This window comes from Xyrauchen texanus, chromosome 2 (genome assembly GCF_025860055.1).
Source record: "Xyrauchen texanus isolate HMW12.3.18 chromosome 2, RBS_HiC_50CHRs, whole genome shotgun sequence".
NCBI lineage: Eukaryota > Metazoa > Chordata > Actinopteri > Cypriniformes > Catostomidae > Xyrauchen > Xyrauchen texanus.
The window spans coordinates 17984810-18010140 of NC_068277.1; the positions used below are offsets into that span (position 1 = coordinate 17984810).

At 37.6% G+C, this 25331-nt stretch overlaps 1 protein-coding gene and 1 non-coding gene across 2 annotated transcripts in view; both read right to left on the reverse strand.

Annotated features, from left to right (window-relative positions):
- LOC127653077 (E3 ubiquitin-protein ligase DTX4-like) overlaps positions 1–24044 on the reverse strand; it is a 32974-nt gene extending 8930 nt beyond the window's left edge. The window contains exons 1-3 of the mRNA XM_052139589.1: positions 23731–24044; positions 23039–23256; positions 17622–18603 (exon numbers count right to left, since the gene is read on the reverse strand). Coding sequence (XP_051995549.1) covers positions 17622–18603; positions 23039–23249 — 1193 coding nt within the window. The 5' untranslated portion in view covers positions 23250–23256; positions 23731–24044. The remainder of the gene's footprint in view (positions 1–17621; positions 18604–23038; positions 23257–23730) is intronic.
- Positions 24045–24344: 300 nt separating this feature from the next.
- trnaa-cgc (transfer RNA alanine (anticodon CGC)) lies at positions 24345–24416 on the reverse strand. Its single transcript has one exon. It is a non-coding gene; the product is annotated as a tRNA-Ala (tRNA).
- Between the last annotated feature and the right edge of the window lie 915 nt (positions 24417–25331).

Consider the following 25331-nt stretch of genomic DNA (forward strand, 5'->3'; position numbering starts at 1 on the left):
TTCTAGCTAAGTGTACATAGGAAACGATGGCATGATTATATAAAGCTATTTTAACTTCAGTATTGTTGGTCTATCTTTATAAATTTGGTGGTCATGACCTCTGGGTAGAAATAATGTTACTCTAATGAAGTGTTTACTATCTAAGGGGACTAAACAAAATACTTTTAGATAAAAGGGTAAGCGTGAGCAGCCATCTAACAAGTATTTAGTAATAAGTTTTAATGACCAATACTGGCGTATTTGTGACCGTGAGATCCGCATACACGGCCAACACGAGACTCTCCAAGCAACAGGAATCTGAATGAATGAGTACAATATAAAAGAGTTAAATACGATGATTAAATGTAAAATCAAATTTACTAATAATAACTAAGATTAAATGTTAAATCAAATTTTCTAATAATAACTAAGATTAGAACATTAACATATGCTTAAAAACTTTTATAATTAGAGTCAGATTAAACAATCAAGGATCATAAAATGTATAATATAGTTATTTAACCGAAAATAAATAACAAATTGAAAGCGCATGATAAGAAAGAACATGCAGGAGGACATTCAGCCACGCCATTAGATACTGTCCTTTGGCCAGTTGGGTGGCTTCCCTATCCCTCCTTTACCTTATCCCCCATACAAACTAAATAAGAGGATAAGTACATCAGAGTCTCTAGTTTGAAAAATAGATGCCTCACATGTCCTCATGACAGCTTCATTGAATTCTACCCGCTCAACACCAGTTTCAAATACAAAGAAAAGAGAAGGCCTTATGGGAAGAACTGCAAAGAAAAGTAACTTTTGAAACAGAAAAACAAAAGAAAAGGTTAGAGTGGGCAAAGAAACACAGACATCGGACAACAGATAATTGGAAAAGTATGTTATGGATCTTAACCCCATTGAGCTTTTGTGGGATCAGCTAGACTGTAAATTGTGTGAGATGTGGAGGAATTGTTTTTTTATGGGACCTCTCTATAGTAAAAATGTCAAATTGCAATAGTACATTTTCACATTATTAATGTCCTGACTATACATTGTGATCAGTTGAATGCCACTTTGGCGAATAAAAGTACCTTTCCAAAAAAGCAAAATCTGTACATTATTCCAAATTTTGGCCGCCAGTGTATAACTAGAATAAATACTAACCTTTAACCAATAGTGATATTTAGAACATTTAAAATCTATTGTTTAACAAAAGTGCTCAACTGCTAATGCAAGATTTTCCAACCTTAAACCCAAATCAAATGACACCATTATAAATCACACAACATTATATTTAATTAGTCGTTTCCAGTAAATTTCACAATAGGCTCAAATGTTTTCTGTAAAAAAAACAACAACAAAAAAAAAACACATTTTGTTTACACCATATTCATTTAGGGATATTTGATAAAAAAACAGTTTGAGAACAATACTTTTACGAATTATTAAACAGACAAAACATCTAGAAAAACATGTTCAAATATACTCACTGTTTGACCTTGATAACTGTCATGTTTGTAATATTCCGACAAGCTTCAAAGAAATTTTTTAGCAAAAGTATTGGTTATTCTGAAATTATTTGTTTTCTCCCTCAAGAAAACATGGAATCAATGTATTTTCATCTGGCAAATATTTCTTGTCTATGTGTTGTTCTTTTGTTGAATGAGGTTGTCTTGCCTCTCTCTGTCTCTCTTATAGTGCTAATCCTACCATTTCCATCTGTTGACAAGCAGCTAGGAAAAGAGGTGATCCACGTCACAGCAATAGGGATTACCTCTCAACGTCACCCTCTGACACTTCACCATAAGATTCCATCACGCCAGCACACAGGGCAAGATAGCTCACACACACACTTATCTATACCATGTGTTCGTCCTGCACGAGTTGAAACGTTTTGGTCATATATGGACATGCACAACCAGTGCCTATAACAACACAGACACAAATTCATAAACATACAACGTATATACACAGACCATTGGTGTATCACCAGACTAACCCTGGTATAGAACCAAATGTTTGAAAGGAGGAAGAGATCACTCAGTGATCAATATTTTACTGGATTCTACAAAGTGATCATTAAACAAGGATAAACGCTTTATGATTAAGATGTACAATATATCAGTGGTGACCATATTGAGACTAGCCAATATTAGACATTTTTGATATATGACATACTTTTTTGATATCGGTTTGCTTAGGCCGATGTTGGAAGCAGATAATATCAGGGCTTTTTCAATTCTAAAAAATATAAAAAATGAAACTGTTATTTATCTTTTCTACTGCATATTATAGAGTTTTTAAACAGTATTTAGCTTGTAAAATTCTAGATCTAGATACTCAAAACAACGTTAATTTCCTATAATTGGCCATAATATCATTTAACTAGATATTTAAAGATTGTCAAGACATATTTTAATGTTGGCTTGACAAAGCCTTGTCCAAAAGTTTAAATAGTTTTAAAAGCTTGAAGGATTTCAACATAATTATTGCCCATCGGAATCTACAAACATGTCAATGCAGGTGCATCCCCATTTGTTGTCATAGTTGTCATTGACATTCATACGCATCTGAACAAAGTAGACCTGAAACACCGCGCATGAGAAAATAAATGTCACATTCTCTGCGAAAGTTCAAGTTTACCGAACTCTGACTTAAGAATGCGCATGATGAGATGTGTAGAAGCGCAAAACGTCACTCACTGACCTCTTGGCTCTATACAAAGTATCCGAGAATTTCAAAACAATTTCAATTGGTGCAGGAAAGTGAGTGAATAATTGTTTTGTATAATTATGCTATTTGTAATTTATTTATTAAAACCAATAGCTCTTGAGCATGACATCATATCCTGTCCATTGTGATGTCCGGAATAATTTTACACGCTCAAAGACTGCAACTTGCAGACACCTAGCTGAAAATCTATGGGATTTTCCGGTCCAATCAGTCAGAAAAGATAAAGCACACCAAGTCAGAACAGTCTGAAATTCTGTGCCGAATTTGGTGCGTTTAGCTAGAAAGCTTAGGAGAACTTTCAATCGACAATTGTAGTTCTGGTTAAGGGATTTTGTAAAAACCTTATAACCAAGTCTGTAGAATAACAGTATGTTGGTTTAACCCATTGGTATCTGCGAATATTTTGGTGATTGATCTTAAACAGTTTACGTGCAGCAACCTGACAACATGTAAGGTCGTGTAAAAACTAGGGCTGTCGATTTAACGCGTTAATTCAGTGCGATTAATTTGACAAAATAAGAACGCGGTAAAAAAAAATTAACACCATTAATCGCAATGCCCCCGGACCGTAATATGGAAGATTCCTGAGAAATGCAAGCTTGTAGTACCTAAATGTTTACTCCAGAGGGCAGTAAGTGAAACTTCAGCTGTGTGACAATGCGCAGTTTATACAGTGAAGAAAAACACCATTGAGCAGCAGAACAATACAGACATGCGTTACGTTCTTGCGTTCAAAACATTTGATGGAGCGCAAATCCGAACTAAGGGATCTCAATATGTGTTCTAATATTAAACTATATTTAACTTGACACGGTGACCTAAAAATGTATGTTTATGATGCAACACATCCAAGACGCTACACAAGCATGTCTGACGCAGGTGTACATTGACGGGTTCTTAAACAAGCCCTCATAATAAATCTCCAACTGATTGACAATTTCACTTGTGAAATGGATTGCTGTGAACTGAATGCCAATGATTGGTTTATGATCAATAATATGGTAGTAAACAATACATTGTATTCTAAAGCCACTTTTTGTATTGTCTTATTAATGATGAACTCTTCTGCCTCAAGAATGTAATGCATTTGTATTATCTGAATATTTTTCTATTTTATATATAGATAAAATGTTTTAAATAAAGATAACTATGTATAATTAATTATTTCACCATTATATATTGAATTATATTTATATGAGGGGCTTTCTCAGCAAATATTTGTATATGCAATTAAATGCGATTAATCACAATTAATTAATCAGGACACCATTTAATTAATTCGATTAAAAATTAACCGATTGACAGCCCTAGTAAAAACCTAAAAGATTTTTCTTTACATCAATAAAATAGTGCCTTTAATAAAAATAAAAAAACTATGGGGATATGTAGATTTTTGCTCATTATCCCAGTAAACACTTTTACCGCCGTTCTGGCAACTTATTCAATATGCGCATGTCTTGTGAGCATGTCTATTTATGTTTTGACATCAAACCCTGATCATTTTAAATCTCAGGTAAACGCATATTTCTGGTGTTGTCGGGTACTTAGAATTATTTTATTTTGGATAGTTATCAGCGATTTGTTAAGCATGGAAATAGCCACACATTCACATTTTTACAATTTGTTGGGAATATGTTTATGATTATATCACCGTTCACATACAAGTGTCATCGAATTTAGCGAAACCTAAAAAAAAACACAGACCAGTATGCCAACAATGTGTTGGGTGGGGGTGAAGGGAGCCAACCTGCAAATCTTCAGTCACGTTTGTTGCTGGCTAATCTAGTGGTATTAGCACAAAACCCATACAGTTGCAGGAGTAAGCAACTTGCCTAATAAAACCATGGCCAGATGTAGACACTTACTGATGAAAATGAAGAGCACAATGAAGAGGGGGAAAGGCAAGAAAGCGAAATGTGGAACAGGAGGAGACAGCAGGAGGCAGGGAAGCTCTAACGTCAAGGGTTCGCTAGTTTGATGACTATCATGTCAAACTTACTCACGAAACCCTACAACCTTGATCTCATCACACTCCTTTTCACTTTCTGGCTCATTTGAAAGAGTGCCAATGGATTGAATCTTACTTGCCAGCAGTGTTGCTGAAGTTATATAAAAATAATAATCCACTACAAATTACTAAATTATTTATATAGAATGTAATCAGTTTACTTTACTAATTACATTACTTTTAAGTTACTTTCTAAAAAAGTTTTCCGCTCAAATTTAAAATAATGTGTATCTTTTCTTCCTTTTTCATTGTTACACACAAGTCATAAACTCAGCGCCTCACATTTCTCCTTCACAATGACTCGTTACAGGGCCATAATTCATGTATTCTACATAAATAATATGTTATAAATAAGCATAACCCAATAATGTACTTAATTAAATAAATCAGTAACTATAATCTGATTACAAGAATTTTAAATGTAATGCATTATACTACATTTTTTTTCTAAAAAGTAATTAGAATATAGTAACTAATTACTAAGGACTGTAATTAGTTCCACTCAACACTGCTTGCAATACCTTTTGTTTTTGTTGTAGTCCAACTGTGAAGTTGTTATACGTTTACTAACAAAAGACAAGAGCTAAATAAAAATGGTATCAGATGTTAATACTAATTGTACTTTAAATGGTTCGAAACATACCTTGGTATTATATTGAAAGGTTTATTTTAATCTTACCACATTCATGTACTATAGCAATTTTTTTGTTTTGTTACACTGACACCAGGGTTGGACTGGCCCCCGGGAGCATCGGGCATTTTCCCGGTGGGCCGCTGGGTAATTTGGACCGGCCCACGGCTGCACAAGTACCAGCAGTAAAACTATGAGCAGTACAGAGTCTTTGAGGCTTACTTTGTTTAAAGGATAGCAGAAACAGTGCTCGCCAAAGCATAGGGCTTTTCACTTTTTATCAAGAATAATCTGGGGAAGGAATTAAAACATTGCGGATATAAAGATGCAGCAAACTTGCATAGACTGAAAATATGAGTAATTCATCTGCAAAATATTTGCAAAGATATACACTTTAAGAGGTATGATTATTATTACTTTTACATATATTTATATATGTACATATTCTGGCCATCTTAGTTTTCATTGTTTTTTAAATAAACATTAACATGCACAAGTTATGTGGGTAATTGACATTTCAAACTGCTGTTTGAAATTTTCTTCATCTAACTATTTTAAACAAAATTCTATGATCTTGTATAGCTATATATACATATCTAATATATTATTATTACACTTGTTGTTTCTACAACCTCATATTACCTAGGACAATAATTAATTTGCACTTCTGGAAAAAGTTGAAAGGTGATTAAGATCTTTAAAAACTTTGAAAGACTTGTCACAGCACCTAAAATACACATTTGCCCTTATACTTTCCTGTACATTTTAACCTAACATCTTTATGTTGGAAAAACTTTTTCGGACATGTTATTTGTGCAAACTATAAAGTGCTTATTTTTAGTGCTTTCTCTTAAAAAAAAGTTTTAAAGTTATGAAAATGTTTGCAGTGGTGGGGCCCATCGTCATGACTAGCAGTCAATAGAACCCCCCCACCACACAAAAATCAGATATTGAGACGGAAAATTAAATCAATGTGCCGATGTGTTATGGTGTGGTGTGTTGCGGGCCAGGTTTGGTGGGCCACTCTGGCCAAAAAGTCCATGGCCACTTTTTAGTCCCAGTCTGCCCCTGACATGCACCTAGCGGTGTGGATGTAGCATAACCCAAAAGCAATAGATTTTGATAACAAGTGGCAATGTAGAATTACACATTTAGAAGTCAAGATTAATTGATTTATAACAGTGTCCACTAATAGGGGGTAATAGAGATAAGCTAATAGTATTTAGATGGTCATGTGATCTCAACATGGTGTTATATCAAGGGAGAAAATAAACAGGAGTTTGAGTAATCAACTCATCATTTGGCTGGTAATAATTTTTTTTTATACATGTAGAAAATTTAGCATAATACATAATTAAATTCATATTGTAAGAATGATGTAAATGACGTGAGCAAATAAAACGGTCAATTAAACATCTGTTGTGACTGATAGCTTCCTTCACCTCAATGGAAAACAGGTGCATAAATTAATCTAGGGCACAGAAAATCAGAAAATAAGCCAAACATAATCAAGTGTGTCCATTATTACGAGTTCAACATGATATCGGGTTGATGTGTCTTCGATGTGTCAAACGTGCAGTTTCACAAAGAGAAATAGATTGGCTCATGTGCTGCAAATTTATCAGATATAGGCTAAAAACTGTTAAGCCAAGTAATCCCATTGTCATGAGAACAAACAGGTATTTTTAATAAAAAGTAACTGGGGGGAGTGGGGGGCTTACTGTCCAAGACTTTGAAAACCCCTTGGCAACTGTTACGACTGAGCAGGTCTGCAGTAATTAATTCTTGGGCCCAGTACAAAACATTTTCACAGGGCCTCCTTCAGTCCGTTGTCTGACCGGGGGAGGGGTTGGGGGGTGTATGGGTGGTGCGGACAGTTATTCCATCAACGTGTGCTACCAGTGTTTATAACCGCGTCTCCTGCTGAACTCATTTTAATACACTCTACAATATGGAATAGCCTTTCTGTGGAAATGACCCTGCAGTCCAGACCCCCTCAAGTCAGGGCCAAAAGGTCCAGTTCTCCCCCCTTATCTGTGGGCCTGGGACTGAGTCTCCATCTCATGCGTGCGTACATGATTTTAAACTGATTTTTCAGAAGCACAGTTCATTTCTTTGGGTTTAATACTTTTTAATGAGGAAACAATTACAGAGTACAACTTTAGGCAAGCCAAAAACTATTTAGTGACAATCCTGACTATTATTTCTCTATTTGAATCCATAATATTGGCATAACAGTGGCTCTGTATCGACCAAAAGGATGTATGCAAATTCTGCATTTTTATAATATGTATACTATATTCCAGACCATAGTCAGGCATACTTTAACTGTGCTATTTTTGTTTTGAAAGCACGGAAGGTACAATGCGGGCCAAAGGGGGTTAAAACTAGGAATGTAACGATATACAAATGTCTCAATATAATACAGTAGCCTCATTCCTTTCACTATAAAGGTTTACATGAGCAGTCTCCTTGGCAAGATTGAAGATCTATGTATTGTGCAATTTAGGCTCATAGCTCACCGTTTACTTCCATCTCTTCGAGACCAATCCAAGGCTGTTAGAACAAGCTGAACAAAAAAATATATTTTGAAGTCATTAAAATAATAGAATATAATAGCAGGGCTCCAGACTAGGATTCTACTGTTGGTGGCACCAGCACCTGATTTGGTAGCACCGGTGGGGTTCTGTGGCCAATATAATGAAACGTGAACACCGAAATAAATAATAAAAGTTATATTATTACAAAGTGAAATTACAAATAATATTGCATCTTTTGTCCCACTGAAATGTTTATTCAACAGTAAATCATTGATTTTGATTTGGTATGCAAATTGTAATTTACTAAGGTTATCTATAACAGTGGTTCTCAATTTTTTTAAAGCTCTGGACCCCCATCATATTTCTAACCATTCCCAAGGACCCCCTCCCCCACATAATTGGCTACATACAGGTAGCTAATTAATGATACTGGAATTAGATTTCTTGACTAAGTTTTATAGTCTCAAAAACAAAAACCATATAGTTTACTTTATTTACCATTAACAACATTATTAACTTTAATATTAGATTAATAGTGAGTCATGTGATGCCATGCGAGTTTCGGACATGTGAACGGTGAGCTCTGCACAATTTGCTAATTTTAATAATTTTTATGTCATAAACTGGTGAAATGCGATCCATAACTGTTCTAGGAAGACAATATGTTAAATAATTCAAAATCCTCAGGCTCCAAGACACTAGAAGACACTTATATGTTCAAGCTTATGCGAGAATTGTTGAACATGTCGGCAATGCTGATGAAGGTCAGTGCTGACTTGGAGGATCTTGCTGTGATATGTTGATCGACTGCCATGGAGACTAAATTCACTGCAAGGTCACAAGAGTGGGGGATGTTGAGAAACGGATCGTTATCTGGAGTCATCGGAGAGGGAACTAGCTGCTAATCCACAAGCGACCAACGTGGATTTGGAACATGTCTGGGAGAATTGGAGGACTTGGAGAACAGTAACCGGCGGAATAATGTCCAAATCATCGGAATTCCTGAAGCCGAAGAGGGTCAGGATATGGTGAAAGTCCTGGAAGGTCTTTTTCAGAATCTGCTTGACATAAAAAGACCATACTGCTGGAAATCGAGCGAGCTCACAGGGTTCCAGCTCGTCGATCCACTGAGGGAGACAGGCCGCAATGAATTCTAGCCAAAGATCATCCGATAAAGATCTTGTGTTGCGCAAGGCAAGGAGTAAAGGAAGGCTTTTTTTGAAAAAACCACAGAATTTTCTTGTTCCAGACTTTGCGAATTCGACAAGAGAGAAACGTGATCAATTCAAGGAATGCAAGAAACTCTTACATCAACAGAAGGTCACTTTTGCACTTATGTTCCCGGCAAAATTGAGAATAGATGTTAAGGATGGCCGCAAAACATTTGTCCACAGCAAGCGAAGTCCTTCATGAAGTCAATGGAGTAAGTTATTTTGTGGTACTCCCGTTGTAGCTGAATGAACAGACTCACTGAACATTCCCTTGAGTGCCTTTTTTGTTTCTTTTTGTGCTGGTTCCACCTAGTAGCTAGAGTTTGTTTTGTGTAGTAACACTCCTTTGGGCCTGTTGAGTGGATGAATCTGCATGTTCGTTGTGCTTATGCCTCCTATTGGCTGGAGATTGTTTTATAAATGAGATGTTGTTGTGTAACTCCATCTCACAAAATTTGTATAGAAACACCAGACTTGAGCAATCCGACGCCAAAGTTGTCACAGGGGCTCTCATAGGCATACATGAACGGTTTGAATTTAGAGGGATGGACACCAGAGTTGGTGCTGTCATGCACAGGGTTAATGCACATGTTTTTCTTTTTTCTGTTCGTTTGGCTCTGGGGGAAGTTCGGGGTTTGATTGTTGCACTAATGTTGGAATGTGGTCTTTATAATTTTGTTTTTGACAAACAATCTATTTTTTCTCATATGTCAAAATGTCAAATGTTAATATGAGTGGATTGTCTCTTTACACGTGGAATGCCAATGGGTTGGGGCACCCCATAAAAAGAAGGAAGGTTATTTCTCTTCTTAAGCATAAGAAATATGACATGGTGTTTCTTCAGGAAAAGCATCTTTCCGTGTAGGAATCTGAAAAATTTGGGAAAATATGGGATGGACATGTTTTCTTTAGTGCTGGCTCAAGTAAGAGCAGGGGAGTCATTACACTGATAAGTAAGCATCTACAATTCAAATGTCTCAGATTAAAGATAAATTAGGAAGTCATTATTGTTTAAGCAGAAATTCTTGGGCAAAGTCTTTTTATGGCTAATATTTATGCACCTAACGTTGATGATCAGGGCTTTTTTTATAGATCTGGAAGGGATGTTGCAAGCCGCTGGCTCCTGTCATGATATAATATTGGGAGGAGACTTTAATCTTTTGATGGACTCAGTCCTTGATCATTGTGAAGCAAAAGTCTGCAAGCCCACTTCACAGGATGTGTCAAAACACTTGGTCTTACAGATAATTGGAGACTTTTGAACCCATCTGGTAGGGACTATACATTTTTTTCTTCAGACAATAAGATTTATTCTAGAATAGATTAGATAGAATAATCCCTCATTTCATCTAATTGAGCAATCAACAACAGAAAGATTTTAGTCTCAGATCATGCCCTGTGAGTTTGAGGTGTCGCCACATATGGAGAAAATGAAATCATATAGTTGCCGCTTGTAGTTGGAGAATCATCTGTAGACAGCTTGAAAGGTAGCTCAGTTTTTTAATAACATAGGAATTTGTAGTAGGGATGTTCATTTCACTTTTTTCCTGACCGACAACCAATGCTCGTTAACGAACATTAACTGTTAACCGACAAGATTAGAATGTTAATTTAGAATGGATAAGTGCCTGTGACCCATTCAAAATACCACAAACTTTGTTTGATTTTTCCCCCAGGGGTTTTAATTAATTACATGGACATTAATTTATCGCATATCAATATTTACGGAGAAAACTCCCCCAAAAGCTTTCCACTATTCCATCCTCCATTTTTTGCTTTCCAATAAACATAGTGCTCTATTGTTACGATACTTCGCTGTTTAAAACCTACAATGTGCTCTGCTGCTATTCTTCTAACATGCTGTGATCAATGGCAATATGTGAGGGTTTTTTGGGGATGCTAATATGTATGATTGTTTTGGAGGCTCATCTTCCTTTTATGGAATTAACGACATAACGTGGGCTAAAGCACTGAACTGGTAATCAGAAGGTCGCTGGTTCAATCCCCACAGCCACAGCAAGGCACTTAACTCCAGGTTGCTCCAGGGGGATTGTCCCTGTAATAAGGGCACTGTAAGTCGCTTTGGATAAAAACGTCTGCCAAATGCGTAAATGTAACTTTTAATATTCGTTTTTTGTAGTGTAGTCTGTAGAATTGATTGGTTCAGGAGTTTATTAATTGTTTGCAGATTGGCACAGTGATATGTGTACTTTACTCCTGCTGTTGCACATCCTGTCATCTCAGCCAGCTGGGAGAAAGAGGCCTAATAAGATCAGTGCACGTCAAGCCACAGACCACCTAGTAGATTTTCACAAGGTTTGTTATGATTCCATGAATCTGTATGAGGTCTAAGTCACTAAACTGAATATATTCTTTTGAACAAGTAATTGAATACAATCCTTTCTCCTATGATTCTACTAGTCGTGCCGAAGTCTTGAAGAGCATTTGGATGCAGATGATCATAGGCAGCCATATCTTCTTGCTTCGGGAACCAGCAGACGAGCGATCAACCATTTCTACATTGTCATGGATAAAAAAAAAAAACTCATCTCATGCCAAGGAAGCACAACGCTTGCAGCGTTTGATGAGCTTTTCAAGGTCCACTTTGTTTTTAGTTTAAATTATGATGAAGCACTTCGCAGCATGTATACTTTAATCCAGACCACTGTGTTTGGAATTGATGTGGGAGCCACCAAAGGGACTCCAAATTGAAGGAATTGCGAGCAAAGTTAATGAATGATGTTTAGGTGTTATAGTTGTAGGACACTTCATCATTCAGAGTATTGATTCGACATCTCAAACTTTCACATGGTTTATATCCTGGCAAAAAGCTCTATTTGTTATGTGCGCAGGATGGTTGTTGTTTGGAGTTTAAAAGTTACTGTGGTTTCAGAAGACATCTTAAACTTTTTCACAGTGACAGTAGCGATACTTACATTTCCATTTATGCTTTTGGCACTTACAGTGCACTTATTACAGGGACAATCCCCCCAGAGCACCCTGGAGTTAAGGGCCTTGCTCAAGGGCCAAACAGTGGCATCTTGGTGGTGCTGGGGCTTGAACCCCCGACCTTCTGGTCAGTAACCCTAAGCCTCAACCACTGAGCCACCAAGTTGCAGGGGAGTGGTGTTTCAAACAATGTTATTTTGTCTGTTGTTGGAAGGATGTTTGAATGACGTTCATACATCTATTAGAACACAAATCTTGAAGGTAGTGCCAGAGTGTAACTCAAGTAGAATGGCTGTAGAAAATGTGCTTGTTAATTTGCAGAATCCCTTTTCTGATCTAAATACCGACTGCAAATGGAAAAAATATCTTTTGGCAAAATGGGGAGTTGTACAACCTGTGGAGGTGCATTTAGATGCAAGACATGATTCCAAGAGAAATAGAAGGTCTGGAATTTACAAACAGGTACCAGTCAATAACAATTATGTACATACCATTGTTTAAAACTCTGGAGTTTATTTTCAAGAATGAGATCATTAGCAACCATGTCCAGTCTTCTACATTCAGTGATATATATTCTGACTTCTGCGATGGTGCTTACTTCAAGAGTAATACATTGTTCTAGTCTTTCAAATATGCTCTGCAGTTTCAGGTTTATTATGATGATTTTGAAAGCACTAATCCTTTAGGATCTAAGCAGGGTGTGCATAAGCTTGGATGTTTGGATTTCACACTTAGAAATCTTCCACCTCATCTCAATTCTTCTCTCATAAACCTATATCTCATTTCTCTGTTTCACTCACAAGATGCCAGAAAGTATGGCTTGGATAGAATACTAATCCCTTTTGTAGAAGATGTGAAGAAGCTTGAAATGTGTGGGATGAAATTGTCCTTTTCTGAAGAACCTCTTTATGGAACAGTATCACAGATTATGGGTGACAATTTAGGATTAAATAGTGTTCTTGGCTTTGTAGAGTCTTTCAGTGCCCACTACTTTTGCAGGTTGTGTATAACAGACAAGGCCACAGCTCAAACAGTATTCACTGAACTTGACCAAAGAGTTGTTTTGCGGTCTAAAGAACTAAATGAGCAGCATTACAAAAACCTGGAGGATTCTGGGTAAAATTCTTGTTATGGTATAAAACACAACAGCATTCTCAATGAGTTAAACATTTCAACATTGCAGATAATGTGGTACTAGATGTAATGCATGACATCCTTGAAGGTGTAGCACAATATGAACTAAAGCTACTGTTTGAGTATTTAGCAAAGTATTTAATTTTCAGTGAAATAAAACTATTGAGAATGTATGCTTACAGCTATGGCTATTTAGACTGTAAGAACAGACCAACAAAGATTAACATGCAGTGCAATGAACTTGGGCTCAATGCTAGCCAAACAATGTGTCTCTTGAGAAACATTCCACTTATATTTGGTGATGTTGTTCCAGAGGATGACAACAATTGGAATCTACTTTTACTTATTTATATTGTAAATATAATCTTCTATCTGAAAGTCACTGAGGGCATGATTGTCTTATTTGAGGTATCTGATAACAGAACATCACAAATTATTTAAAGAACTGTACCCTACTCATAATTTGAAACCAAAACATCACTTAATGATCCATTATCCAGGTGTGATTCAACAATTGGTCTTTTGGTTCATGTTTGCACTATGACTATGAGCAAAGCATAAGTTTTTCAGATCCAGTATTAAAAAGTTCAAGAACTTGACCAAGTCTTAAGCACGGAAGCATCAGTTAGCTATAGCCATATCATTGGGAGTCACTTAATGTCAAAGGTATTGACTCAGGGCCAGTGAAAATGCAAATATTAAGAGAACTGGATTATGATGACTTGGTCTGTGAACATTTTCAGCTTAACAAGTCTGATACTGTATCTTCTACAGCATGGGTAAGATGTGATGGGATTGAGTATCCTTGTGGGTCTGTTGTTTGTGTTGATGTGGTGGATGAAATGCCATTGTTCAGTAAAATTGTTGAAATTATCCTCAGAAAGGAAGGGACATATTTGGTTTTGATGGGAATGGAGGCAGTTTATGTTGAACACCTGCACGCCTTTCAGGTTAAAGAACTTGATTGTTTTTGTATTGTGAAACAAAATGAACTGCAGCTCCCCAAACCATGGGGTCGCAAGGGGGTGCTTGCATGTCCACTGAAATTTTCAGGAAAAAAGTACTGTGGGGTCACCATTTTATTTTAGGTTTAAAAGATATAAACACTTTAGATCTGTTCAGCACATCAACACAAGGAAAAGGTAGCCTAAATATACTGATCTATAAACACATAAAAACTACAGATACAGTGGTGACCAAATTTGAATCCTTCAGTTTCAGGCGTCAAACCGAAAAGACGGCAATATGATGAGCATTATTTACAACTATATGGTTACAAACTTAGAGGTTGATGCACAACAACCTTTATGTGTCATTTGTCAGGAGATTTGAAGCTAATTACAGCATGCAACCTGCTTAAATCCACAGACATCTGAACAAAACTCATGAATTTTTCCAAAGAACGCTTCAAGCTTTTCAAGATCAGAAAAAAAGTTGTCTGAGAATTTGTCAAATTAAATGTAAAGGCCATTGAAGCTTCATATCACGTTGTGCTGTGTATTGCCAAGGTGAAAAAAACATTGATTCTGCCAGCAGCCAAAGATATGTGTTCCTTGATGGTAGGAGAGACAGTGGCTTCTAAGCTTGATTGTACTCCACTCTCTGACAACACTGTGGGTCAGTGCATCTCTGACATGGCACAGGATGTGAAGGAGCAAGTGTAAGACAGCATCAGGCAGAGCCCATTTTTTTTTTGCACTCCAGATCGACGAATCCACCAATGTGGCCATATGTGAGGTACGTGGAAAAAAATGGATATTCAATGAGAGTTCCTATTCAGTAGTCCTTTCATTTCTGCAATTCTCCAGCTGTGATCTTTGGAGAATTTTGGGCAACTTGAACCATCCTCCTCACAGTGCATAGAGTCAATATAGACACTCGTCCTCTTCCAGTCCTATTGTTAACATCTCCAGTTGATTGAAACTTCTTAATTATTGCCCTGATGGTGGAAATGGGCAATTTCAATGCATTATCTATTTTCTTATAGCCACTTCCCATTTTGTGAAGCTAAAAAAAAACATTTTGCCACACATCATAACTATATTCTTTGGTCTTAACAATTGTGATTGATGACTAAGGGAATTTGTCCAGTGTTACCTCAAATGTATACCCATGTAAAAAGTCATGGCTAAACAATTTCATGTTTCTAGTCACCCAGGTATACCAACATTTTTTTAAAATATGAATGGGGAAATAGACTTTAGATATATTTTGCTCATTTAGGATATCTAGGGGTGTCAATAATTGTGGCAAACGTGTTTTGGAGAAAAACATTTATTTAATTAGGAGACTACCCCCCTTTCAAATAGTTTACTTCAATAAAAGTTCGATTTTTGTGAATATTTTAAACGAAAAATCAAAAGGATAAACCATAAAGACATATTTTCCACAGCCTTCTTTCACATTTTCTTCAGAAAATAAATCTGGTTTATCACCTACTTTCACTCAATACACGGTTACAGAACTGGTAGCCAAGGCTGAGCATTCAGAATTTTCAGAGGGCATTGTAGATCCCGTTTTGGTATGTGCATTTGCATTAAAACTTATGGTCACATATTAGTATGCAAGAGCACGTCTGAATATGTCTGCTAATTTCTCTTTTTGTGGCTCTGTCACAGTCATTTACCATTATGCCTAAAATTAAAGCTGTGCTACTCAACAGTAAGACAGACATTTGTGTCTACGGGACAGCATCGGATTCTCACATGCATACACACCGACTCAAAACAAACACTTGCTCAATCAAGCATCTAGTCCCAAACCACCTTCACACAGACTACCAAGTCTTATCCGCCTTCTTCCACTTTCTACTAACATCCTCCCCCTTTAACTGCATTGTGTTGCAAATACAAAACCCAAGCTGCCAACAAAGGTTGCCTTGGATACACTCTCAGCACACACACACTCTTAAAAACACTCACACAATGGGGCTAAAGGGGCCCCCAGGAATGAACAGAGCATGGGAACGGGGAACAGGCAGAACAAGACCGAAAGAAGGTAGTGGCGCTAATGAACTAGACTGACCCGTTGACACTGATGGTGGACTCCCTTCTAGAGTGCTAGGTCTAGAAAGCTTCCTTTTATTTCCTTTGCTTCATAACTGTGCTCTCATCTCACAAGGACCCACAGGCAGACATACTTTTAAAACAAAGTATGGTTTTGGAATTTACAAGACAACTGTTTGGGTTTTGCAAAAAAAATAAAATAATAAAGTGTGCAATTGGTAGTACATGGGTACTTTATACATTACATTTCCATTAACTTTTTTTTTTTTTAATTATCAAGATCTTGGAGTAGAATAACAATGAACGTGTAAGAGAAAGTGTATTTTTGGTGCCGTGACTTGTTCCCATTTCTTTTAAGTTTTTCCAAATTTTTAACCACCTCTTTGCATTTTAAATGATCCTTCTGTGTAAAAGTACACAAATTATTTATTGGCTAGTTTTTCAAATTAGGTTATTAAAGCTGCATGCGTAACAACTATAAAATAGCAAAGGTATAGAATATAACATAACAGGACATGTAAACTTCCCAAAAGTAGCCCATTTCCTGTCCAATATCCACTATTTTTGTTGATGTTTTCTCAAAATTACTCCATTAAGTGGAACTGGAACCTGAACCAGAATCATTAAATTCCTTACCATTTTCTTTCCTTATTTTTGGCGAAGTACCACACAGAGTCTTTAAAATAGGTCATAATTTTATATATATATTTGTTATTTGCCTTTCTTAAAACATAACCTGTATTACAGAACTGAAACCATACGGTTTTCCATCACAGCACAGAAAACTTTCGAAGAGATGAACTACTAACCTAACCCTTTTGAACCACAAAACATAAAGCCACCACATAGGGCAAAACAGATTCCAGGTCTCGACTGTCATGTTCATGTTACTTCTCTTTTACTCTGTTCCCTAAGGTAAAATACATTCTGAAAAGAGCAATAAATCTGAGCTAACTATCTTTGTGTACACATCCCAGAGTGAGACTTATTGAAGTCAAGGGTTTGACATTTTATAGAGAATTGGTTAAACAAGCCGAAAATCTTTCAAAATCTCTCACACGCTTCACAGAGTAGCATGGGGTTCACAACATTTGGTCTAAGCAACCAGTCACTGTTTTAACACCAATAAAGTTGAAGCTTGTTGAAACTTAGGTGGTTTTGATCATTAGCCAACATGGTTTTTATCCATCAAGAGAACAGTAGTGAGATATGGTAATGTCTGGATGGTAAACCTTATTCTATGAATCTTGTGAAATTAGCACAAATCAGTCTGCTATAAATCTTAGGGTTACTACAACAAAACACATTGCATGAATGTAGCATGTGAATCATACAAGATTTTTTGTACCACAATGGTTTCCGTAGACATGATAATGAATTACAGAAGTATCTTTTCCTTTACAACCACAGATAGATGATGTTGTGGTAACTCACCCTGAAGCAATCAGTGCCCGAGACTGTGCCATGGCAATTCTTTGCAGGGCAGGGCGGCTAAGGCCAGCCAGACTGCTGCGAGGTGGCAGTGGGGCGGCACATGCTGCTGATGCTGTCGAGACGGGACCCAGAACACGAGCAGAGGGTGTGGGAGCGCAGGTGGTCACTGTAGATATAAGGGTGTTGGAGGGTGTAAGCACACTTGGGTTGGGTGTGGAAATAGTAGTGTGGGGTGTGGTGGAAGGAGGTAGGGGTGGCGGTACAGCAGGTGGAGGAGGACGGTTGGAAGATATTGACAGGGCAGCAGTGGCTGAGCCCAGGAAAGACAGGGAGTGACCAAAGCCTCCAATGGCACCCGAGGTGGAGTTCCTGTGTGGGGAAAGTACTCTGGAAAGGGAAGGAGGGTGAGGGAGTGTGAGCGAGTAAGAGTGTCCCCTTGATGCCACTTTGGGGCTTGGTGGTTTGGGTGCCGGCGGTGGCTTCCGCCCAAGAGTTTGTGCCATACTAGGGGTCTTGACACCCAAGACTAGCATACACTGTTGGCAGGAACATGGTTGACCCAATGATGTAATTGCAGAAGCCGGGAGAGCTCCACTTGGATAGGCACTGCCATTCCCTCCACTAACCCCAGATACACCAACTCCCAGGAGTCCACCACTTCCAGCAGAAGACCACGCATGGGGCTTTGGCAGAGGGCCAGAGACGAGCGGATAGGCCAGATCCGAGCGTCTCTGGATTCGTCTGCGCCGCTGTGTCTGCCCATTGATCTGCGTCATTCCTTGCAAGTCTATGAGGTAGCAGAAGCCCAGTGGTGTTAAGTCTATCCAGGGCTGTTGCCGATCACGAGCCACTTGGATCGCGATGCTTACCTCTGTGTCATATGGAGTCCATGAGCCTGAGTCATTCTCCCATTCCCACACCCAACCCTGTCCCGGTGCTGACCGTGGGTCGTAGAAACTTCGCCGCACGGGCCTAAGTGTACCTGAACACAAGAGTAATGACATGTTAGCCTTGCAAAACAGAAAGACAATATACAAAATATACATCGGTGTTATCATTTTTGTTAAAATCCCAACAAATTCACATTGTCACATCCTCTGCAACCAACTGATGGTTGGGAAAATATATATAGTATTAGAGCATTAGTGCAACTGAACAAAACATTTAGCTCATTTACATGGACACGATGACATCATTATTTGTGTGAAAGCTGCTCAAGACACGAAAGTGGCAATCACGTTCACATGCACTGTGTAAGCAGCGTACTCTTTCATATGTGGCTCGGTCAGAAGGCAGAATCCTAGGTGTGTTAAACCGTTTCCTCTTAATTCCTTAAACGCCATAAGGACAATGGCGTTTGGTTTTACATCTCGCTTTCTGCAAAACCCATGGAATAAGCCTCTTTTTTTTAAGTGCATGTAAACAGGGTCACTGATTAAGCATGATTTGCTTCTTGCTAGTTGAAGTAGGTGGTATTTACAATTCTCATGCTAGACAGCATTTCAATGGACAAAAACATGTTTATGCCTATGCGTACAAGACGAGTCATCAATATTTTGGTCCAATTTTCTGGAATAAATAATGATTTATTTTGCCAAGTTTAGGAGAACACTAACAAATAAATGGCCTAAAAGCTAACACACATTAACTAACTCCAACTGAGATTTCATGGGGTCTTTATCAGTGCAAAAGTCAAAAATAAACACCTTAAAATGTCAAAAATGACAACAACTGAACCACAACAATGACATTCAAACAATGAGATAACGTTTTTTATGTTGTTCCATAAACTGTAACAATTCTTTTGAGACATAATAAAAACAATTACAGGCTTATGCATGTTCCAGATTCCACAATCCAAGAGACCTAAGCATTAAATAATGAGTACTAAAGTTTGATTAGTCTGATGAATTTGACAGTCCACATACTGCAACACAAAGGTTATACATCCACCCCCCATGACCTCACTCTACTACCATACATTTATCAATTTCCACCTCCTCCCTTGTGTTTTTGGGAGCGATGGGTTGCTACCCTTCGCCGACCCTATTCTCTCCATTCCTCCATCTTCCTATGAAGTGTAGTGAGCCTTGCACAATTGCTTTTGTCAGCGTGGGTGATGGAGTCTCCAAAATTCTGACAGCCAACAATCCACCATTTGTTTTGGCTTCACGTTGCCCATTTATATGAGTTCACTTTATTCCTTCCTTCTCACCAGCACAGCACTCATGTGTTAACGTGAACATTTCTCAATCATTAAGTGTTAATGGCAGACCCACTTGAACTCAAATGCCCACAATGAATGAGACAAACAAAAATGAATTAAAAACCATGAAGCTTAAAACTGATGTAGGTGAGTTGGCTTGTGATAAAATAAATAGAGGCCTTTATAATATATTTTTTGTCCCCCCAAAAAGCTTTCAAAGCATCTGCAGATGGTCATGCTCAAACTATCCCAATAACAGGGATCGACCAATAGGGGTTTTCAATGACTAACACTGATATCAAGAAATCAGGGTGGATGAAGGCTGATGTAATGTTGATCAATGTTGGTTAATGACATCCACAAAAAAGTTTAACCTTTATTTTACACAACATTCACTCAAAGTATTGGATATGTGACTATCTATCGACAAGGCTGTCAGTACATTTTGGAACCGTCACAGGGAGGAATTACGACTTAAGCCGGGTTTACGCTGTGCGGTTTTGGCCATGATTTTGCCTTTGAGACAAATTTTGGGAATCGTAAATGGGTAATTATCAAAATATGGTGACAAGCATGTCCCTTGAATTTTCAGTCATGAAAAAGACTTCAAAAAAGAAAAAACCCATTTAAAATGCATCATTCTATAACCTAAACTTTAATTAAATAATATACAACAGTTAGTTCTGATCCTTGAATCTGATTGGACGAGAGACGTTCCAAGAGTTCTAATGGTCTCACACAATGCTTCACTGTGTGTCCCACTTGTGTTAGTGCCTTTCTAAACTAAAGTGTAAGAGCAATGCAGATGTGTTAAGAGATCCGTCTCTTTCCATTTAATTTTGTGACATTACATATTTTAGCCAGAAGGAGAAGGTAAAAGACCATTTTTGTGTGTAATATGAGCCAGTTGGTGATGTATTGTGAGTCAGAGTCACTCAACAGCACTCTGTGATCGCTCATATTACTACTACATTACTAAAGCTAGGAAACAGCTTTAAACTAACATCTTCAGTAAGAAAGTAGTTCCATGCAAAAATTCATTTTTTGTGACCGTACTCAGTTCCAATTTATTTATTTTTTTACATTTACTTGTTCATTGAACTGTTGTATATAAGCAATATCATACTCTCAATCGTGCTATATGGCCCTAAATCAGCACTGCTGTGATTACCTAAGGCACTCAGCCCTCGGCCGAATCACAGCAGTGCTGATTTAGGGCCATATCGCACTCTTGCTTGTGTGATATTGCTTAAATATGAATTGGTTTGACTTTATATCGATTTACGCACTTTAAAAAAAAAAAGATATGTTCGAATTTGTCAATTGCCTGAAAAAACCCTTGTCCCCTTCAGCTGGTACACCACATCTATTACATTTACAGGTATATGGGTTTATTTTTACTAACTTTGTTTTCTCAGGTCAAGCGCAAGGCAGGTGTGCAAAAATCTAAACCAAATAAGTAATTAAGAATTTAAGTAATTTAAAATGAATGTTTGCTCCTTTGTTTCATGTCAACGGTGCTATCAATGTAAAAAAATAGCATTTTGAAAATACAAAAAGTTGTAGAAATGAACTTCCAAGGCCAAAGAAGAAGATGATGCTGCTCAAATGAGCAAATAGTGAATTTCCCACCATGTTGAAAAAGTTATTAATTTACATTTGAACTGTTATTTTTCTACATGGTTCAATTAAATATGTCATCGGTGCTACACTGTTTAATGTTTCTGTGAAAGTAATAAAAGGAATAAAAATAATTTATTAAATTGTGTGATTTATTGATTTTAGTCTGATCAGTGGTGTATGTTTTGTGATACCTGGTATTATGATGTGCCTCCGGTGATCCGATCACATCACGTAAATGTGTCTCCTGTGACCACTTGTGTTCAGATTTGGAGGGGAGGTTCCGTTTCTTGATGACATACATCAATGACTATGTCAGTGTGTTACAGCATGACAATAAACCGCAACAATGTCAGAAAAGACAAAGAAAGCGCGAAAAAAATAACAGCATGCTGTTTCTCCCAAAAGCTACTGAAATTTAATCTAGGCACAAACGCAACATGTCAAGCAGAATTATCCATTAATTTAGTGGTTTACCTGTATTAAAAGAACTTCAGTTGTTTGTGCTTGTCATCTGTAATGACATCAGACACAGTAAAGAAGATCTGTGAAGCTCTCATGATTGTATATGATTACGCTCTTAAAAATGTGATTGACAGGTGAGGAGTGGTGCTTCGCTGCTACCGGGACACATACAGGATGGATTAGCGTTTACACCTCATGTGTGATCTGGTCACATGCGTTTTTGATCACATTTGTATGTGGTTTTTGCAATCTGATCACAAAACATTTTAGACCCCATTTACACATGTATTAATGGGCTTACCACATGTGATCGGATCACCCAAAATGCATTTTAATACCAGGTGGATACAGGGTCATTGACACCATCTTAGAAAATTCATCTTTTAAGAGAATATGTCACTGGTGTTATTGTCACTGGTGTAACCGAGTACATGTTACAACCCAATACTTAAAACTAAATAAATTAAAAGCAGTCAAGTTGTCCTTTATGAATAAAATAATGTTATCTTTAATGCGTGAAAACTGAACTAAACATTTCAAAGCAAGTCGGAAAGTCAATATTTTTCAAAACTGACCCAAAACATTGATCTTATCGAAGGGCAAAATCGGCAGTCTTTTATTCTGTGTTCTGCAATGGCCGACAAATTTCGACAAAGTTCTGGCAGTGTCCGAAATTTTTCGTCGCCGTCTTGCAGTGTGATTGCTCTAATGATGACCAGTTGAAGATATTAACCGAGCGACCGGTTATTACGCCGATTGGGACCGATGTCTTGGCAACGATATGTATCCTAAAGTCTGACATAATGTTTAATTGCTTATAACCAAGATCTCGTCATGTTGTATAGTCTGACATGCAACAATGTAAAGGATCATACCGTGAACATTCTGCTTTCGGTTAATCTGCCATATGTGCAGATATTGGCCTGCATCTTTAATCTCAAAAAGGTCCATATATCGGTCTCTCTCAACAATACTGAGATTATATGTGCATTTAAATGATCTCAAAGCAAATATAATAACCATTCATAAGAAAAAGGTTATTAAAAATAATGGATAATAAAAATACACAGAAAAAAAAACAATAGCTTAACATTAGGGTAAGATGTCGGATGAAAAATTGCCTCACCGGTATCTTGCCGAAACTGGTGCAAAGACTGCAGGTCAATGATGTACGGCGATAGACGTGAGTCGACCTGGCCCAGCACCACGCTCCCGACTCCGCGAGGGTCGCTGCGGATCACCGCCTCGATATGATGTGACACCGCTGGGCTGTAGGGTCGCCAGCGCCCGTGCTCGTTCAGCCATTCCCAGACGACCACGGCCGAGGCTAGCAACATCTCATACCTGTGCAATGAAAATACAAAAATCACATCCACAATAATGTCATTTGACAGAGTCTTTTACTCAGTTTATTTTTTTGCAGCGTCTAATTCCCGCTCGTGCACAGGTGTACGTCATGATTCATCCGACCACAAAGGGAATATGTTATGGACGATGTTGAGTTGTATGGAAGACGTTTAATTAACACATTTCCTTAAAATGACCATACATAAATCTGCAAGGGGGGTCTTTAAATAATTTCGTCTCATACATCCTAAACCACACGAATATTCACGATCTCCAAAAATAAAATGGTAGCGGTTCAATTTGTGATTGTGTTGCTCGCTTTGTGTGAATTATAACATGTTATAACAAACCCATATTAACGGACTGGCGTTGAAAGTGCGAGACGAAACAACACCGCAAAGTAAAAAGACCAGTTTTCTCTAAAACGCGCTAATAATAATAATAATAATAAAAAGACATGCAAGCACTCACCAGTAAGAGATCTGTCGTGTTTACTCGTTTGCATTCAAACCGTAAAAGACGAAGGTGATTCCTTAGGATAATCCATCTTAACTAGCAAAAGTATCCGTGCAATATAACAATAGTCCTAGATTTTTTTTTCTCTCAGAGGAAAATGCAAATGGAATTATTGCATTATTTTGCTTTAAAATCCACTGTCGACGCAGGGCGCTGTTAAAGAGCTCTTAAAATGGCAGGACTCATTTTGCCTAGTGCTACGTGAAGACATTTAAACGTTATTATTTTTCAAGTAAAGAATGTGACATTTTTGCAGGACTCTTCGATTGTTTGCGTGCGTCTGCCTACGGTCACGCCCACCGCTGCTAAACTTACTAATGGCGTGTCGAGATCTACGCCCACTGAAGCTTAACCAACCAATGATCTGCGCAAAAGTGCAACTTCCGACTCATTAGTGTATCCTCCCCGCATTTTTAAGAACGTAGTGCATGCGATGTTTTTTGTGCTTACTACATAAACTCTCTGAATTCAACATAACGAAGATATACCGATTTTTAAAGAAACAATACAATTTTGTTGTGCGTTGGTGTAAGATATTGTCTTTGCGAGAGGAATTAAAATAAAATGTGTGGAGATGCCGGGGATTGAACCCGGGGCCTCATACATGCGAAGCATGCGCTCTACCACTGAGCTACATCCCCCCTAATCGCGGACTTGTATCCAATTTATCCTAAACATGTTGAATGGCTTTAACGCGAGAGGAGTTCAATGTAAACTTCATAGAATGGTGGATCTCTAGGAACAGGATTGAGCATCTCTGATATTATAATATGAATTTCATAAAGCTACGTTCACAGAATCTTCATCATTTAGAGTTCATATTTCTATTATTTTATAATACTTGTATGTATTCTTCTATATTTAGCCTGTATCTTTTCAACCCCATCTAAACTGTTAGAGGATCATTATCAAAATATGGTGACAAACATGTCCCTTGACTTTCGGTTATGAAATAGATTTCAAATAATCAAGAAACCCCATTTAAAATTAATTCTACAAACTAACATTTTATTAAATACACTCACTGAGCACTTACAAGGAACACCTGTTTACCTACTTACTCATGCAATTATCAGTGCAATGCATAAAATTATGCAGATATGGGTCAGGATTTTCAGTTAATGTTCACGTCAACTATCAGAATGGGGACAATTTTGATCTCAGTGATTTCGATGTGGCATGATTGTTGGTGCCAGACGGGCTGATTTGAGTATTTTTTCTCTAGAATTTACTCAGAATGGTGCCAGAAACAAAAAGCATCCAGTGAGCAGCAGTTCTGCAGTTGGAGACTTCTTGCTGAAGAGACAGGTCAATAGAGAATGGCCAGACTTGTTCAGACTGACAAAGTCTACAGTTACTCAGATAACCAATTGTAGTACATACAATTGTAGTGGGTAGAATAGCTCAGAATGCACAACATGTCGAACCTTGAGGCGGATGGGCTACAACAGCAGACGACCATCTTAGAAATGTAATAGAATTGATAGAATTTGTCACTGGTGTTATCGTCACTGGTGTTACAACCCCCAAATAAACAAAACTAGATAATATAATAA